The following is a 19,081-nucleotide window of genomic DNA, read 5'->3' as shown; positions in this document are numbered from 1 at the left end:
TATATGTTGTGGGAATTCTCTTCAAAGTTATTTCTGTGGGGCCATAAAAGCAGCTCATGGACCAGTGGTGCAAGCTACAGATCTACAGATTAGAAGTTTGAGGAAAGGAAATGAGAAAAATTGTCTGTGATGACTTAAGAGAAAAAAAGTAAAAAACCTGTTTCCTCCATCCCAATGTGGTGTGAGGCTAGAACAGTGAGCTTAAGCAGCAACAAGGAAGGATTACAGCACATAACACAACGGTTTTCTAATACCATAATGATACATGCTGAGAAAAGCTGCAGAAAGTCACATGTTCAGTGAAAAGACTGATAAATTATTTGGTAGGCAGGAGGAAGATTACCTTGATGATACCTGCAAGCTGGATTTAACAGCTCAAATAGTGATATTTAAAGCACTCGGATGTGCTTTGCCCTTAATGAATACTGCAGAAGAAATACTGGTTTATTCCTGAAAGACGACCATATTTCCATAGTGGATTATTTTATTTTACTGGGAATATATCATGAGGAACAGGCTTGACCACATCAGGTATAAAACCCTGGGGATACTCAGGAGTCGTTGGCCATTGCATATACTTTGCTTCGTGGGCTGTACTCCAGAGTAAAAGATACCAGCTGTGTAGCTGCCATATAAAGTATTTTTTACACGTTGTGTGTATAATGATCTCTTAGCTGCCAGAGTTGCCTTCTTGTTTTTCCCTTGTCTGTCCATGACGTTTTTTACCGTGCCATGCATTTACAGAACATGGTATTGGCTGCGTATTTTGGCAGTATTCCATGTCAATGTTCAGCAGCAATTGCAGGCTACTGCAGAAGCCCTATGGTGGTGAGCTGGGCTTGATAAAAGGTGTCTGATAACAAAATACCTGTGGCTGTGACCAGGACGTGCTCAGGATGGGTGTGCACCCATGTATAATTATAATGTACTTTTGTTTTTCCAGCTACAAGAAGAAAGATGCAGATTTGTCAGTGGCTCAGGGTCGCATCAAGGATCTGGAAGTTCTCTTCCACAGAAGTGAAGCAGAACTCAATACTGTCCTGAATGAGAAACGCAGTCTGGAAGCAGAGGTGGCTGATCTCCGTGCCCAGCTTGCTAAGGTATGACAGGGAATGCTTTCTTGCTTCAGCCAGACTGTGTAGTGTAAATTTCCTTTTTTCTTTGCTGTTAGTTTGTAGTCTGAACATCAGTGATCCACCTTGCTTACTGCTGACCTTCGGCTGCCCCTCTTGGGTACAAAACTAAATTGTAACAGATCTCTGTAAAACAACCAAAGCAACACAGTGTTCTAGACATTCTGCTCATCAGAAATTTTTATTTGAAAATTTCTGATGTTTCTATATTCATGGGATGTTGGGTTATTAAATGTCCTTTGTAAGGTCGTGCATAATTTTACACTTGTGCTGGGGTACCCAGTGGGACCATGCTAGCAAGAAAAAGAAAGTGCAACATGTTGTGCTTGAAGAATTAATAATCCTCAGCTCCTGTATCAGAATGTATTGAACTAATCCTACATTTTAGATAGCTGGTATGCAAACATATAAGCTTGGTTTAAATATAAATTAACACACACATATACACACTCAGAGGGGTTTTTTTGGTGGGGATTTTGTTTATTTATTGTGTTTCTTTCTGGTGGTGGTGTGGGTTGGACTTCTTTAAATCAATGGCTTGACATGAGATTTGTTATGGTCCGAAGACCATAAAAGTTTATGGATGGAAGATAAGAATCCAGACAAAATTATCTATAAAATTCTTTACTAGGCTGAAGATGGTCATGCTGTGGCAAAGAAGCAATTGGAGAAGGAGACACTCATGCGTGTGGACCTGGAAAATCGGTGCCAGAGTTTGCAGGAGGATCTGGATTTCAGGAAGAATGTATTTGAGGAGGTATTATCAATCTAGTAATCTTGCCGCTGTCCAAAGCTAATATAGCTTTTAATCAAATTGACTATGAGCAACTGCTAACTAGTCCAGGTAGAGAAAATAAGTATTATCCTTCCTATAAATGGGTTGAATAATAACGTAGGTAAAGGTTTTACAGCTTTGTACATGATAAATCAGTGGTGGAGTCAGTATGAGAGCCAAGTGACAAGAGTATTGTTCCATGGGCAGGTGAACTCAAGGAGCCAGCTGACTGCTGTGGGAAAGGGAAAATCTTGTTCTCTCTCTGGACCTGGTTGCATGGCCCTGCTCTTTACTTACACCAGCTTTGTTTGCTGGACCTGATTATAACCTGCTTTTATTGGCTAGAACAGTCTACAACTGCATTGCTTATTGCAGAGGTAGTTTTCTGCCTGTTAAGTGAATGGTTCTCGTGGAGACCAAAATCTGTGTAATAGTGGAAATTGAGAAAGGGAAGCATGACTTTCTCCCTGTACCAGATGCAAGATGTTACATCTGTTTATTCCATCTCTGGTGGTTCTGCAAGCTCATTCAATGAGTGGCTGCTGAGCAGTGGCCACATGCTTCCACTCTTCATCTCACTTACTTTGGGTGTGATGCTTGGCTCACCATTCACCTAACCATTTCAACCAGATTAACTAGAAAGATACTAAAATCTTTTCGGTTGAGTTTGATTTTTGCTTTTTGTTTAACTGCTTAGTGGCTGTTATACCACAGAATCCAAATGAGTGCTCAGACTGGTTTAAGGGATGGGACAGGGGCAAAGAAACCAACCAAGATGTACCCTTAGATGTACTGTCTTCCATGTCCTGGAGTGGTTGGATTGGTACACTGACTGCAGTGACAGATCCTTGTTTGGTTATAGGACCTTAAAATAACTTTCCTTCTTGGGGAGCATGTGTTGCTATAGATTGACGGTGAAGCTAAACAAGACAGCAGAAGCTAATCCTAAAGCTTGCTGTGCTCAAGAGTGTGTTCTTTAGCCATCCCTGAAGCTCTTTGACTCTTGATATGCACTAATTCAACACACAAAGCAATAAAGAAATCAATTTCCTTTATGTTAGTGAATTGATTTGGTTCACTGAAGGGTCCAAAACTGAGACAGAGTGACTGGTAGTATGGCAAGTGAGGCCTGTTTATTCTAGTGATGTTGAGCTGCTGGATCAGGTCAGCCCTTCACGTGATCCTTTGTAGTCTCTCACGACATTCCTTCAGCTTCTGAGCTGTCATTGCCTACAGTTACTGAGAGACTGCTGCTTGCTAGTTTTTTTGGTGTAAAAATTAACCACAGAAAGAAAAGCTTCTTCCATATCACTTCTGAGCATATTGCTGCTAGTAAAAGGACATGTTTCTGGGGATCTATTTTTAGATGTAGACCATTTCTGCAAAACAACTTGTAAAGTTGCTTTGAATATGTGTTAGCTATGACTCCAGTCTGGCAAAATTGAGCCTTGCTTCACTTGCTGTGTTCCTCATGGCCCTGCTGCTGACTTCTGGCCTCCTCCCAGTGCTCAGAACCATTCCTTGGTTGTTTCTTCTGCCCTGAAGGAAGAAATTGTTTTTGTCATACCACACATTCAGACCTGGCCAGGTCTCTGCATGAATAAGCGCATGAGTAAGCCTTACCTTACTAGTTTGCAACCAGTGTTCTTACGTATGGAAAACTAGTACATTTCTAAAAATGAAAATTCCATAGTACAAACTCTGGTCCTAAAAAATGGTGTCTTCAGGATTGCTTGGGTTGCTGTTTTATTAATACTTTAATCAAAATCTAGTAAGAAGGGCTCATGAGGTATATAGAACATAGATGAGATATGCATGTGTTTAAGAGTGAAATTTGAAGATGCAGTTTTTCTTTATAACATTTGTTTAATATATATAATGTTCACAAAAGGTGTTCATTTTCATCTGATTCCTTGTAGACTGCTATTATAATGTCAGGATGTGTATTGAGAAGGACAGGGTTTGTAGTGCAGCATATGGAATCTCTTTGCTCTGTAAAAATTGATGGTTTTTTCACCTCCCTTCCCCCCATTTTGACTTCTGTGCCATAAAACAGCTCTTTACTTAGACAGTATGTGGCTATTTTTGAAGGTGGTTTTAAGTTGGACCACTTTTAAGAATTACATCCTGACAGATGAGAACAGTAACTTGAATCTGTTAACGCATGCAGCAATTCCTAGGCTTGAATGCCTGTGGTACTGTAGCTCCATTATACTAAATAGTTAGTACTGCAGTACTTAATTGTTTGAGTGTAACAGCTTGTACTGTTTACTGTAGGGTGGGTAAAGAGTCAATTTGTAAAATTTCCCTCTTCTTTTGTGTGTGTGTAGGAAATAAGGGAAACAAGAAAACGGCATGAACATCGTTTGATTGAGGTGGACACAAGCCGCCAGCAGGAGTATGAATCCAAAATGACTCAGGCTCTGGAGGATCTAAGAAATCAACATGATGAACAAGTCAAACTGTATAAGATGGAGCTGGAGCAGACCTATCAGGCTAAGGTAACAACTGCTTTCCCTAGCACTGTCAGACTGGAAGCCCAGTTTGTGAGATAAAAACCACTTCTACCAGCTCTACTACTTTTAAGGAGATGAGTAACTATAATCTGAGGAAGTTTTGTCCCACTGTTCATATGCCTTCCCTGGGACTTGTGTGCAGGTGCATTTCCAGGGAGGTTATAGCCAGAGGTAGTAGCAAGCAATAGCATTAGGCAGGAGAGGTCAGTTAGTGAGAAAACATGCAGAGCTGTTGTTGGTCTCTGCAGAAGTCAGTGGGAATAGTGGGCATCACACAGTAGCTGATTAGACAATGTCTTCTGCTCTAAGGGTTCTTTTCTTACATCAGTAGATCCAGTTTTTCTTCGCAAATGGAGGGGGTAGGGAAGACCTGCAATATGTGCAATATGTTGTGCATAAGAAGCTGGAGCAGGGGATTGGAGAGCTTGGAAGTGGGTGTGTCTCAGTGTGGGCTTTTGTTTGAATGCAGTGAGCTTGCAAACTAACACAGACGTGCTGGAAGGGCCTTCTTATCTGGGGTTGCACTGTCACTTCGCTCTTCCTGTGGTCTTTGCAGTGTTCCTAATCATGCCAATACACGTTTAAATATGTCTAAGGCTAGTGATATTTCAATGATCTAAGTTAGTTCTGGACTGGAAAATTACTAGATGCAGCTGTGATTTCTTTGGTGACAGGGAAACTTCAGGCAAGATATCAGACCTTTCTTGACCAGCTTCAGTGATGAAAACCATGGTCTGTAATTTGGAAATCATAGAATCGTAGAATAGTTTGGGCTGGAAGGGACCTTTAAAAGCCATCTAGTCCAGCCCCCTGCCTTGAACAGGAACTGCTTTAAACTAGACCAGGTTGCTCAGAGCCCATCCTGGCAATTCTGGCTGTTGAAAATACTTGTCAAAGTTACAGTCACTTCTTGTTCTCTTGTGCTGGAAGAATGATGGTACTGATAACATTGTTCTCACCAACCCTTCACTGAGACTCCCTTTGAATTCTTTGGGTTGATGATTTGGTTTGAGAAATGCTGATCTACAAATATTTAATTATTATTTATGGCAGCAACACTATAGATAATAGATACTAAAACCCCAAAATTAAAATTAAAACCCCCAGCACAGTTGGCAGTGTTGGAATTGTTCACAAAGCTGTGGAATGTGTAATACTTTATGCAAGGATTTATTTGAATTGACTTGTCAGTCTGAAGGAGATCCCAGGATAGAAGATGCTTAGTAGAAAAAGATATTTTTAAAAGGTTGCAATAGACATGAAAATGTGACATGCTTTGAACAGGGGAATGAACAAATTAAGCTGCTTTTTCCCTGCATAAAGGTGGTTGTTATGGATGAAGTTGGAATATGGAGGGAAAGGGGTTTAGCTGTGAACTTCATTCTGTGATTTCCGAACAAAATTTGTCCCTGTTAGAGAGCCAGAGCTGGGGAGGAATATGATGTCAAAGCAAATCAGTAGGTTTAGCTACTGAGCAGCTCCAGCATGAGACAATCTTGGGTAAAAGCTCACTTCTTGCATGGGACAGATGTGGACTGGCTGAAGAAAGTCCAGAGGAGGCCACAAAAGTCATCCAAGGACTGGAGCACCTCTTACGGAGAGAGCTGAGAGAGCTGGGGTGTTCAGCCCGGGCAAGAGAACTCTCCAGGGAGACTTTATTGTGACTTTTGAAAACTTAAAAAGGGTTTCTAAGAAAGATCGTCATGATTTGTGATCATAAGAAATAGAAATTCTGATTATTTGGCACTATGCCAGCATGACTATAAGGTAGTGAATGGTTGTCAGACTTCAACTGAAAATTAAAAATTTATTTTTTTTTTTTAAATTTTAAACTACAAGAAGTAGTGGAGTGTGTAGTTGAAGTTCCTTCAAAATCTGTAGCCTATGGAAAGCCTCTGTGTGCTAATGAGCAGCAGAGCTAATTAAGACTGATCTAATAAACCTTTGTTTTGTGTGGCTGAAAAACATCTTCTGCCTGTAACTGTTCTTAGAATTGGATTGGTTTCGTTTCTGAGTGGATTCCATGGTGTGACAAAATTGTTGAAGTCCTGCTCTAGGGCATGCAAAGAATGCTTTTTCTAGGTCTCTGCTTTCATGAAACTTAGCATGTAAGAATTCTGGTTTTGCTTTCTCTGTTTTGGTTAAAATTAACCACTAGAAATTAAGCTTGTTCACTAGGTGAGTTTAACAAAAAATTAAAAGCTAATTGTATATTGGCAACTATTGGGAAAGAGAATAAACCCAAACCCATTGTTTTGCCTCTGGGACAGGATGACATCTGGAGTGCCACAGGTAGTTTTATTGCTTCTTGCAAAGGTACTACAGAGGAATTCAGAGCAGACTGACAGAAACAATTTAAAGCGGGGAACAAGTCATCCATGAGAATATTTTGAATAAAACTTCACCTGGAAAAGAGATGCATTGAGAGAAGTGGAAGATACAGTGGATGCCTGTAAAAGGATCAATAGCATGGGGGAAGGTGAATGAGGAGTGATTGTTTATTATTTTTTCAGTAGGAGCAGGGATAGGGAATGTCCAGTGAGAATCCAGTGAGAATGTCCAGATTGAGAAGAAACAAAAAGTACTGCTCTTTTAATATAGAGCTAAACTCATTGCCCCAAAAATTCCGAAAGCAGAGGCAAATTCCTGCCTGAGAAATCCACTGAGAGATAGTAAGCAGCAAAATATTGTCTCTGATTGAGGAAGTCCCTGAGTTGCAAATAGCCAGCAGAGACATAATACCCATGGAATATTTTATTGACTTGGTCTCTGGGCATCCAGGGAACTGTTGAACCAGGACATGAATTAGGTAGGCAGCCTTTGCTGCCACCCATTGTGATTTGCCTTAGGACAAACAAGCAGAGCACGTGATCAGTTTTTTTGGAAACTGAGGTTGCTTGTGTAATAGAAGGACTAATAGAGTATTTTTTTAACAGCATAAGCAAATTCTGTAGGAACAGATCTGAAATAGATTTTTCTTCATTCCTTAATGTTATGCAGTTCTTATCTTAAACTTACCAGACCATTTAATTTTTTTTTTAATTAAATAGTTGCAATTTTTTATTTACCAAAAGGATATTGCAGGATTGCTAATTCAGTACAAGTAAGCTGTATAAAACTTTGTTTCCAGTTGGAGAATGCCAAATTGTCCTCTGATCAAAATGACAAAGCTGCTGGTGCAGCTCGAGAGGAGCTGAAGGAGGCTCGCATGAGGATAGAAGCTCTCAGCTACCAGCTTTCTGGTCTTCAGAAACAGGTAAAGGGACTAAACTGGCTTTCATCTCAAACACACAGCTGTTTTGTGTGAATATATTAACATTTGTGACCCTTCATATTTTCTGAGTTTTACACAGAGAAATCTTTGTTACGTTCATTTGGGAGGGAGAAGGGTTTTAACTTTTTGAGTGGACCTGCATGGATGCCAGGTGGGCTTTTTCTTCTGCTGTGTGCCTAGGCCAGTGCAGCAGAAGATCGCATTCGGGAGCTGGAGGAAATGATGGCTGGTGAGCGGGAGAAGTTCAGGAAGATGCTGGATGCAAAGGAGAGGGAAATGACAGACATGAGGGACCAGATGCAGCTTCAGCTTACGGAGTACCAAGAACTGCTTGATGTTAAATTAGCACTGGACATGGAGATCAGTGCTTACCGAAAACTTCTGGAAGGAGAAGAGGAAAGGTGTGTAAAGATTCCACTTTCTTTTCTAAGGACTCACAAGTGTTATTTTCATTTCTTGCACTTATTTTTTTTTACCACTTGAGCGGGAATGCCCAGGTTTCCTTTCACTGAAGGTATATTGGCTTCACACCACCATGTTGTTGCATGGAACATTTGTTCTCAACTGAACACTGTCCTTACTTTGGGTTTTTGTAATGGTCTTGGAGTGAAATACATCATTCTGTGCTTGGTCTTACAACATCCTTGTACTTAAGTGCTGGTACTTCTGTAGTTTTAAATCATGGGGCCCAAGAATAGTGCATGTAGTAGTAGCTGCACTGGAAGGAGAGGTTAAGAGATCTATGTTGCTCTCAGTAGAACTGCTTTCCATGTCACATGGTCATACTGCCAGAACATTCCTCAGGGATGGGTAGCCCCCTGCTCCTCATGCATGCAGTTCTCTTGACATACAGAGGGAGGTTGCTGTCAGCCTCGGAGCACATTACATTCTGGTTGCTTGGGGATATTGAAGCTTTGTCAGTGGTTCTCTGGGTGAGCTAATTAAAATGCTTTCCTGGTTGTGTTAAGGTTGAAGCTCTCTCCAAGTCCCTCGTCCCGTGTCACAGTCTCTCGGGCTACCTCCAGCAGCAGCAGCAGCAGTGCTTCACTTGTTCGCTCTTCCCGAGGCAAGAGAAAACGTATTGAGGCAGAGGAGCTTTCCGGCAGTGGAACGAGCGGGATCGGCACTGGAAGTATCAGTGGCAGCAGCAGTAGCAGTAGCTTTCAGATGTCCCAGCAAGCTTCAGCTACAGGAAGTATCAGCATAGAAGAGATAGATCTGGAGGGCAAATATGTTCAGCTTAAGAACAACTCTGAGAAGGTGAGCATCAGCAGAACTCAGAGAAAACAAGGAGGAGTTGAACTGAGGTGATACACAGCCCTTTGCAGCATGAGTGGGTGCGGCCATGTGGAGAGCAGGAGCAGTATTTCAAGGTGGAACATCCTGCAGGAATCAGTGGGGGCTTTGATAAGTTGAACATAATGATGGAGTAACATGCTGCAGGAAGAGAACACAACTTGTGTTTCAAATGTGTAAATGTGTGCTGGGACATTGCTCACAGAGACACCCTGCTGTCTAGCAGAACTTTGTTGTGTGAAATGGGTATCTTTTAATATTTTACTGAATGACCTTATGGGATTTACATTTTAGACTCTGACTGGACATAGGCAAATACTTTCAAGGTAGAATGCAAATGTCTAACAACCATATAAATTTATTATTCCCATTCTTTTAATAACAAATACCTAGACTCTGATACCTGTTTGTTCTGTTTGTTCATTTTTAATAACTTTCTGATTCTCTTCATTAGGATCAGTCTTTGGGTAACTGGAGACTGAAAAGACAAATTGGAGATGGAGATGAAATTGCTTACAAATTTACTCCTAAGTATGTTCTCAGAGCTGGGCAGACTGTTACAGTAAGTTGTGTTTACAGTATGTCAGCAATATATTCTTCTGTTGATGCCTTGGCAATTGGAAATCTGGTATAGCCTGATTTGGTGTATAACTTTTGGGTTCATGGATTTCACTCTAGAGGAGCAGGATTTCAGTTATAAAAATGCAAAACAAAAAAATGAATTTCTATATTAGTACTTCAGTATTTAAGACCATTATTTTGAGCACAGAGAAAGTTGATGAAAAAGGTCTCTTGGGGGATTAGTCAAGGACTCTTTGTTTCCAAACACCTTTGCCCAGGTTTAGAACCCTAATCCTGCTCAACCTCCCAAAGAGTTGTAAACAGTTCAGAGCATTCATCCAGACTAGTAGACTGTAGTTAAGACTGGACATTCTCAGAATTGAAGGTAGTAGAACAGCTGCTTGTCAATAATTACGCATTTTATTTTCAGTCTGCAACAGATGTTCTTTTAGGAAGAAACAAATGTATCTTTTAATCACTTGCAGCTATTTCCACTTAACTATCAATTGTTCAGATACATATAAAAGATTGATATGCTACATGCTGCTTTTTGCCTTGGCTCTGTACAGTGTGGTTATTGAGACACTGTAGGAGAAATTTGTTCAGAAAAGAATTAATGACTGCAATATGAGTTGTTTTTAATACCTTACTACAAGTAATTGTGTAGTTAAAAGTAGGGTAAAACTGCCACTGGAATTCAGAAAAGAAACCTAGTTTGTAGAGAGAAGTAGGAGAATAAGGGGGAATATGTATATTTAAAAGAGAAAATTGGATAAACAGCTAATTACAGCTTGTCGTTCTCTCTAGATCTGGGGCGCAGATGCGGGCATATCTCACAGCCCTCCTTCTGTTCTCGTGTGGAAGAATCAAGGCAGCTGGGGCACTGGTGGAAATATCCGCACTTACCTCGTAAACTCTGAAGGAGAGGTAGGCTGTGTGCATGGGCTGAGTTATCTCCCAAACTCTTAATTTGAGTGTGGGGTGACCTGACACAATGACAAATTCCTGATTGTAAGATCTCCACTGTTGTCTTCTAATATGACAGTTTATAATATATATAACACTGAAATAATTAGGTGTCTGTACATATCTTGGACGTTTTTGGGATACTTTTGAAAACTGTGATCATCATTATGCCCATAGACACTTTTTTCCTATTTTGGAAGAATACCCTGCTAGTAGAGACTTTGGAATTTGAGTATGTACTTTTAGAAAAGACAAAGAAAATAAGCATCTCTGGCAATTCCAGTTCCATTATATAGTTCCTATGATGTTCTGAAGTGCAATGTAAATATTAATGTAGGAAGACAGCTGTCCTTTCCATTTTAGAAGCATATCATAGGTTCTCATTTAGCAGAGGTTCCTGAGCGTTCTGTGTTGTCCTACATCTGCCCACCATTAATTTTTTTAAAACCATCTCTGCAGATAACTTTTGCAAGGGAGAATTGTGCCTTGGCTGTTACTCTTAAGCCTGCCATTATCCCAGCAATCTGATAGCAGACCACACTTGTATCAGTTTTTGTGTTGCATTTCTTGCTGGCAGTTTTCTGGAAGAACTTTGTGGGCAGGATGAGGTAGGAGGGGCATAATTCGAACAAATAGGAAGCTAACACTCTCAGTACTCAAACTGGGTGGTCAAACTAGTATGTGAAAAGAATTCAAATCCATCTCTGTTTTCACTGTGGTTGCCTTTAGTATTCCTGCTTAGAAGTGTATATTAAGGGCAACTTTTTCAACAGCTTGAGATTTTCACCCATGATTTCCATGATGCAAGTAGGTAGAAGAATTTCTTACTATTCAGGTGTTAAAAATAATTTAGTAATAAAGGAAGCTTCCTGGGGTTTTAGAATTCTCTATAGTGCCTGGCTTGAAAGACCATGCTGATAACCAACATACGCAATTGACACTGAATATTTATTAGAAATGGGGAATATTCCTTATGTTGTGTAATCATACTGAGAAAGTTTAGTTTCTCACATTACACTGTATCTCAGACAGCTCCTACCTGTGTCTGCTGTGACCTTGTGTAAAATTGACTGCCGATCACCTGAAATATGTCTGCTCGCTCTTAAATTCCAGGGTAACAAAAGAAAATTCAAGCGGCTGAATTACATTACCATGCCTTTTAGTTCACAGCAATAGGAATGATGTGATTTGCAGGATATTGCCAGTATTTGCTTGTATAGCTAGTGTTAAATCTAGACCAAGTTGCTTTAAACTCTCCAAAATTTAATAAGGATAGTATTAAGGAAGGTACAGCAAAAACTTAATGGATAGATAAAGACTCCTGGCCATCTCCTTATCTGTCTTTTTGTGTAGGAAGTTGCAGTGAGAATTGTTACTAAATCAGTAGTCATGCGAGAAAATGAAGAGGAAGAAGACGAAGCAGAGTATGGAGAGGAAGACCTTTTAAACCAACAGGTAATCAGATGCAGACCAGATGCTTAATTTGTGCCTCATTAGTTTGATCAATCCAGCATAAGATTTAGGGGGGGATCTCCCTTCAACTTTAGTCAGCTCTGAGCTTCTTGGTCCTTTTTTCTGATGGTTTCTTGCAGCATTGCAGTGCACCGAGAGAGGGCAATGTGGGCGGTGCTGCCAGGAGTTACTGCTGGGATCCATCCTGGTGCAGCTCCGGCAGCGGCTGATGCCAGCTCAGGGTATCGGTGCTTCAGGTCACCCATTTGCAGCATTAACAGGCAGTGCTCCTCCCACTACCTGTTACTCTGTGCAACAGAGCTGGGGCATTCTTGCTGGAAGCAGGATATTACCAGATAACCACTGAAAAGCAGGAATGGGGGTGCTTCTGTTGCTGCAAGCTTCAGCTTATTGGTTTATTTTCTGATGCAATATCCCTTCTACACCTGAAATGAACCTGTCTTTTATTAAGAATACCACCTGTATGTTTTGATAACCTTTAGCTTAATAATGTAAAATAAGCAACCAGCAGTTGACAGAGCAAAAAAAGGAAATAGATCTATAGGTGATACCAAAAAATATTTTAAATATGAAACTCAAAGGATTTGTTCTTCTGATCAATGGCCATTAGTAGCTCTTTTCACAAATAACCCGTTCTGTGCAGGTTTGCAGGTGAGTTCTCAAAGGTTTTTTGGGCCCAAAGATTGAGCAGTGTATTTGTAGTATAAAACAACTGATTTTTCTTACCCAAAAAAGCAGCTATACAGCAAAGAAAACTCTCATATGGAATCAGCATTTGAAATAAAGGAACTTGATGGTCTCGAGCTAATGACATTACAATTTTCATTTATCATCTCTATCACTGTTGGAAATATGGAGACTAACCAGTCAACCCATCACAGGAAACCACAACCAGAGGAGTAGTGTGTCGGTCCTGGCAGCAGACCCCAGGGCATGTGCTCTACTTCCTCTTACGTAGTGATGTTCCATTAATGAAACTAAACTACGAAAAAAGTGCTTTTGGCAACTGAGATGAGAACCAGAGTTTAGGCTTGCATCTGAATAGCTGGTAAGAACTGAATTCAACTCTGTCTATCTTATTTTAGGGGGATCCCAGAACAACCTCTAGAGGATGCTCAGTGATGTGAAAAAAGAAGAAAGAAACTATTATTTGCGCTTTTCCCCCTTCATTTATTTCCTTTTATTTTTGCTATTTTTTCCTTCCAGAGCCACTGAAAACTATTTTTATATGCATCACCTGATTTCTTTGAAGTTTATCCTTGGTACATTTTTATAAAAAAATTTCAAAAAAAAAAACTTTACTGAACAAAACTGACAGGATTTTTAATAGATTCCTTTATTTTTCCCTCTTTGTTGAAACATTATACTGGAATACAATATTTTTCCCCACACAGAATTTAAAGTCTTACATAGAAGCCTAAAGCAGAAAAGAGATTTTTAGCTAAAATGAGATGAGACTTCTTGAGTGTATGGTAAATCTATAATTACATATATAACCAGTATAATACTCACCTATTAAAAAAAAAAAATCAATTTTAATGAGGTGTCTTCATCTACAGGGCCCTGAGAGAGAATCACTGAGTGTTTCCTCCACAGTTGTAGAAATGTTAGTATTTTGCCTGGTACCCTCAGCAATTCCCAGCTTAGGAAAATTAGACCCCAGCTTCATTCAAAGTGCTGCTCCACAATTGCAGTGACTCTGGGAAGCTTCATTTTAGGCATTTTTGACTCTGGACCTTGCCATTGTGTCTTTCTCCAAGGTTTGACAGCCTAATGGTAAAACATCTGGGTCTGTCACACCTGAGCTCTATGTCATCATTTCAGAAGATGGAGAATGGTGGGTTCTGCTTCCTGGACACAAATTGTGATATTCAGTATTTATGATTTAATCCTTTTGACATATTTAGCTTTAAAAATATTTGATGAAGATTTTAGAAGTAAAGCATATTTGTACTTTTGACAGTGAATAAATATTGGAGGTTTTAAAGGTTATCCCGTGTAAATGTTGACCTTTTTAGTCAAAGCTAGATATAGCTTGTTCATACTTCTCTTAGGTTCAAAAGGGCATTGTCAGGTATCCAAAGGAACAATATTTGCAAAATAGAGCAGGAATAGTTTAATTACTTTTAAACAGTTCAAAGGAACTGCCTGTGTTAAGGATGTAAGTGACACAGCATTCAAGTGCTCAAGGCAAAGTCTAACAAGGAGTGATGGGAGAATAATGTTTTTTATAAAAAATTCATTGTATGGGTAGCCAGTGATCTTTATTTTAATAGGATGCATTTTTTTATCTGACAGTGTCCATTTAGCTTAAGGTTTCTGCCGCTGCATTTCTCTGGAGATAACTCTGAGTCCCATAAGGGTTAGCATTCATCTTTAAGCACGAGGAAAAATACTTGACTGGTCCAAAGAATGCAAATGTTTTTTCAACTACTTGTTGAAAAACAAACTTAGTAGTTTGGATGCAAAATTTGGATACCATTTGATTCCAGCATAGAATCCTGTTTTTACCTGCACTCTTGAACTCTGATCTTATCATTCAAATAGTTAAGACTCATCAGACAAGTGACAAGGTTTGGATGTTTTCGGTGGCTTTTGGACATTATGTTCTCTGAACAGTATCGTGACTGACAGATATAACCTAGAAAGTTGGTCTAGTGGCTCTGACTGATGGCTTTGTTATGCAAGCAGGGTGGGAACAAAAGGGTCTTTAAGCTTCAGGATTTATTTTGCCATTTATAAATAAATCAAAGATGCTACTTCTCTCTTTTTGAGTGGGATGACTGAGTTGCTGAAGTTCAGATAATAGACATTTAGAATTACGTTTTAATCCATTATCAGAAGACCATTACTAAAAACAGGATGAAGATTTGGCTGTTTGGGCTGATGGGGTAACTGCATTGATGTACTTCACTATCCTTCTAATGTAATTTTCCCACTCTGCTTGAGTAGAAGGTTAAATATGTAGTAAATCATGTCTCTCTCTCTTTAAGATGTATCTAGTGAAATTATGTTTCTCAGACATACTGTTAACAATTACCTTTTCTAAATTTGTTGTTATGCAAATGAATGCAATCAATGTAAAGTTATTTTTGCAACACACCTTCCAACCACTGGACACCATTTCCCTTTCTGACTCACAGCTTCTATAATATGCTGACATAGTGTTTGAAAGCTTTTTGCTTTTTCCCTAAAGATCTATATATTTTTTTTACATGGGCTAGTTTTCAGACTGCTTATTCCTTTAAGATTGTCCTGTAAATTTAAGATTATTTTGTGATCTTAAATACTAAAGCAATGAATGTATAGATAATTTACATTTTTTCTGTGGTTTTTGGTTTGTTTCTTTCCTGTAAAGAATGGCCTCAGAAAGGCAGCTCAAATGAAGAAAAACCTCTTGCTACCTGAGCCATAGTTTTCTTAACAGCTACTGTATGGGGAACGTGTCTTCTTGTAGCCTTGAGAACTGGTGCTTGCAGATCTCTTGTGATGAGCACTGTGCCCTTGAGTAACAGTCTGCAGAATTTGTCCTTAGAATTGGAACTGTGTCCTTTAACTTTGGAAACAGTTTATTTGATTTTTCAGGACCATGTTTAGGTGTATACAGGTCAAATAAAACTGTGATTGACGTTGTGGGAGAAGCCAAGTCTGAAAGTGGATGATTCTGTCACCACGTTGCTTTTTAATAGGCTACTGCAAATAGGATAAATAACCCCTGGCTGTAAATTACAAGACACAGAAGAACTACTGTATTTCATGTACTTTCTTTTTTGTGTTGCCTTTTCCAGCCACCATCCCGGCCTCTTGCTTTTGGTGCTGAGCTTCAGTCTAACGGCGCTGTTCCAGCCAGACTGGGAGGCAGTTTTGTGGCTTTAGCAGTCCAAAAAGCATTGTTTCTTTTTTTTTTTTTCCTCCCTGTCTTTCCAAGATGTCTTTCCATTTTCAGGATATTTAAAGCTTTTTGTTTAAAAAAAATCCAGTGTCTCCTTGCCCGCTTTTTCTCTTTGATCCTGTATATGAACCAGTCTTGATGAAATTAGAGCATGGACAGCAGTTCTACTCCAGTGCTGGTACCTGGCATAAAGCTTGAAGGAGAAATAGATTTGGCTTGTCTGGAGAAAAATTATTTTAAGGTGTCTCTGATGAGGGGAATAAAGCTTTTATCAGAGTAGTTACTTGAGCATAACTATCCATATGGATGTTCTTATTCCAGAAATACAACCTTATTCTGGATGAAATAGAAAATAGTTTTTCCTGTGTTTATCTCATAACAGAATATTACATAAAATACAGTTAACAAATCCTGCCTCCTCCTAAGTTCATGCCATGTGAAAATGCTTGTCTCAGAACAAATCCATTCATCTGCAAACGTGTCAGGAATGTGGTGCCTTCTGGAGTGAGGTGTGGCCTCAGAGTCCCTGCATTTCATGCCACTTTTTTCTCCCCTTCTGCATTTGTTCCTTTATCTGTTGCATTGCAGTGACATACTCTAAGGAGTGGAGTGGCTGGGATTTCCTTGTTCCTGCACATCTGTATTTCCTGTGATTCATTGCTGCCACACAGCTGTATTTCCTGTTCCCCTTTTGCTTCACAGCTCTATTTCCCAGCAGGTCTCCTTAGGCTGCACCGAGCTCTAGCTTAGCTCTGACAGAACCCATCATTTGCACTGACATGTGCTCACTTGTCTTCAGCTCTGTGTTGCCATTAGATGGGCAGTTGGCTCCTGTGTTTCTAGCAGGAACTGAAAGTCTGAGGAAGAATATAAACATGCTTCCTGTGATGTAAAAGCTGGCTGAGCAGGTGTGCAAGCTGGCAGTACCGTGGGAGTTGTACAGCAGTGTGAAGCAGACTGCAGCGTGAAAGAAGAACGCTGATGTGTGGTGTCCTCGAGCAATGGGACACTTCATGTTCAGTTCAGGAATCTTACAGGGTTTTATACACTTATTTTTTTTTTCTTTTTTAATACTCATCCTGTATAAAGGCCCTTTAACTGCAACCTGAATAGAGGTAGCAGGTTAGAAGAGACCTGTAAAAATCCTCTCAACACACCAGGACCTCAGAGAATCTGTCATTTTTATGCATATCAGAAAGGTTTTGATGCTTCAGGAAAACATGCATGCTGTATGTTCTAGATCTCTTGTAGCCACTTCACTCATGTCTTCACTGTTAAACCATTCTATCTCTTCTTTCTGTATCTTCTTTTGAAAGTCTTATCTCTAAACACATATCCATAATTGGTCCTGCATTTTATTGACACTGTTGGGTCCAAACTCTGTGTGAGCAAAGCCTTGTGAACCAGTGAGCGGAAGGTGAGATAGTGATTGCATTTTTCAAAGCACTGTCTTAGCTGAATGTCAGGACAAATTATATTGGAGAGATTTGTTTACTGATTTTAAATGGCCTGGGAAACAGAATTTTTATTTGCCCTTCAATATGCTTAGCTTTAAACCAGTTTAAAATTATTTAAAGGTGTTTGTTGTCTTTTTTATACAAGACCATATTTACATGCAATTATTATTTGTAAAAATAATGCCTTTCTTGAAATGCTAACGTCTAGAGTGAAAAAGGTATGAAAGTCTTCATTCAGAATAGCACAAGCAGTGAATTGACTTGGAGTTCCAGAAAATAAGATGTTGTTTATTGACCTTCCAGATTTTCTAGTTAGCTGTTACTGAAGTGACAAGTCCATATTGGTAATGCAGATATTACTGTATATTCAGCTACCCAGATCATTACACTAAAATTACAAGCAATAATCTGTTTTGAGCAAGTTTAAGCCAAAACACTATCCATTTGGGCACAAAATACAGTTGATTCCTTATTTTCATAGCAGTGATGACTCGTGACTTGAATTGTGATTTTTTTTTTTTTTTTTAATTTTTTTTTTTAAACAAAATTTTTATTTAGATAGGTCTGGCTTGAGAGCACTGCAGTAACCACCTCCAGTCATCTGCTGCAGATGAGTTTTTGGAAGGTTCAAGTTTTTTAAATAGGGAATTATGAAAAAGGTTGTTAACAGAAACACAAAGACAAAACAGAGTGTTCTCTTGAAACTTAGAAAATCTACATCACAACCTAGACTTTATCATTTCAAAATGGTTTGGTTTTTTTTCTTTTTAGAATATGCATGCCAAATGTCTTGTCTTTTTCAATGATTTGTAATATACATTTTATGACTGGAAACTTTTTGTACAACACACTCGAATAAATGTTTTGCATTTTATTGGTTTCCTTCTGTCTTATTACCCAGCACACAGGTAGTGTGGGCTGTTGGAGATGATTCATTCAAGGAGGCCATTAAGTATAGAGAGAGGACACAAAGAGCTGCTGTCTGTGCTCCTGACAGTGATCAGCTAAGTCAGAGTGAGTCCCAGCAGGGATTGCGGGATGCGCTCTAGAACAAATTAACGCTTTCCTTAAACGTGACAGTGCTGGTGGAACGTGCTGTCCTCTGTGATCTGTACCGACAAAAAGCAGGGGGAAGAGTATCAGGAGCTGGAGCAGATAAACCTTCCCTTGCTTTCTCATCACCGCTGCACTGAAGGGGTTTTTCGATTTAACCTACTTGACTCTAAATAAGAACGAGAGCAGGTACATATCCCTGGCAAGGATGGATTCTTAGGGATGGGCAGAAGCACTGCCACGAGCTGATGCGTTTGCCAGCCTGGCTCAGTTTGCAGCCCACTTTCGAGTCCATACTCATTTTTAAATTGTCCCTGATGTGGCTGCCCCACCGTTAACACTAGCTGACGATGCTCCTGCGGGGTGGTAGGAATGGCTTCTTTTTGAAGTGGGCAGATCCAAAGACGGGATGATATGGTTTGCAATAGTCTAGGCTTGGGCTAGTGAAGATGAGCTGTTGCACTCAGTCCCCTCCTCTCATGCCATCTCCTACCTGCTCATCACATCTCACCCTTGAAAAAGAGCTCCGTAGCGTTGTCCTTTCCCATTTGCTTCTACCTCATCCCACAGCATTCTTAATGGAGGGAAGTATAATGGAGGTGAGGCAGACTTCAAGGGCGTGGGCTTGTCACCCGAGTCAGGAAAGACAGAAAGAAGCCTCGAAGAACAGAAGGATGAATTCCAG

The 19,081-nt window shown here is 39.8% G+C and overlaps 1 protein-coding gene across 1 annotated transcript in view; it reads left to right on the top strand.

The window, feature by feature from the left end:
* LMNB2 (lamin B2) overlaps window positions 1-18,217 on the top strand; it is a 35,349-nt gene extending 17,132 nt beyond the window's left edge. Inside the window, exons 3-12 of the mRNA XM_040086457.2 lie at window positions 944-1,100; window positions 1,765-1,890; window positions 4,239-4,409; window positions 7,555-7,680; window positions 7,879-8,099; window positions 8,667-8,958; window positions 9,449-9,556; window positions 10,363-10,482; window positions 11,875-11,976; window positions 13,080-18,217. Of these exons, the coding sequence (XP_039942391.1) occupies window positions 944-1,100; window positions 1,765-1,890; window positions 4,239-4,409; window positions 7,555-7,680; window positions 7,879-8,099; window positions 8,667-8,958; window positions 9,449-9,556; window positions 10,363-10,482; window positions 11,875-11,976; window positions 13,080-13,121 (1,465 nt within the window). The 3' untranslated portion in view covers window positions 13,122-18,217. The remainder of the gene's footprint in view (window positions 1-943; window positions 1,101-1,764; window positions 1,891-4,238; window positions 4,410-7,554; window positions 7,681-7,878; window positions 8,100-8,666; window positions 8,959-9,448; window positions 9,557-10,362; window positions 10,483-11,874; window positions 11,977-13,079) is intronic.
* The last annotated feature ends 864 nt before the right edge of the window (window positions 18,218-19,081 follow it).

This window comes from Hirundo rustica, chromosome 26 (genome assembly GCF_015227805.2).
Source record: "Hirundo rustica isolate bHirRus1 chromosome 26, bHirRus1.pri.v3, whole genome shotgun sequence".
NCBI classification, from domain to species: Eukaryota; Metazoa; Chordata; class Aves; order Passeriformes; family Hirundinidae; genus Hirundo; species Hirundo rustica.
The sequence above is the reverse complement of the archived record's forward strand: the minus strand, read 5'-3'. Positions and strand labels throughout refer to the sequence as shown.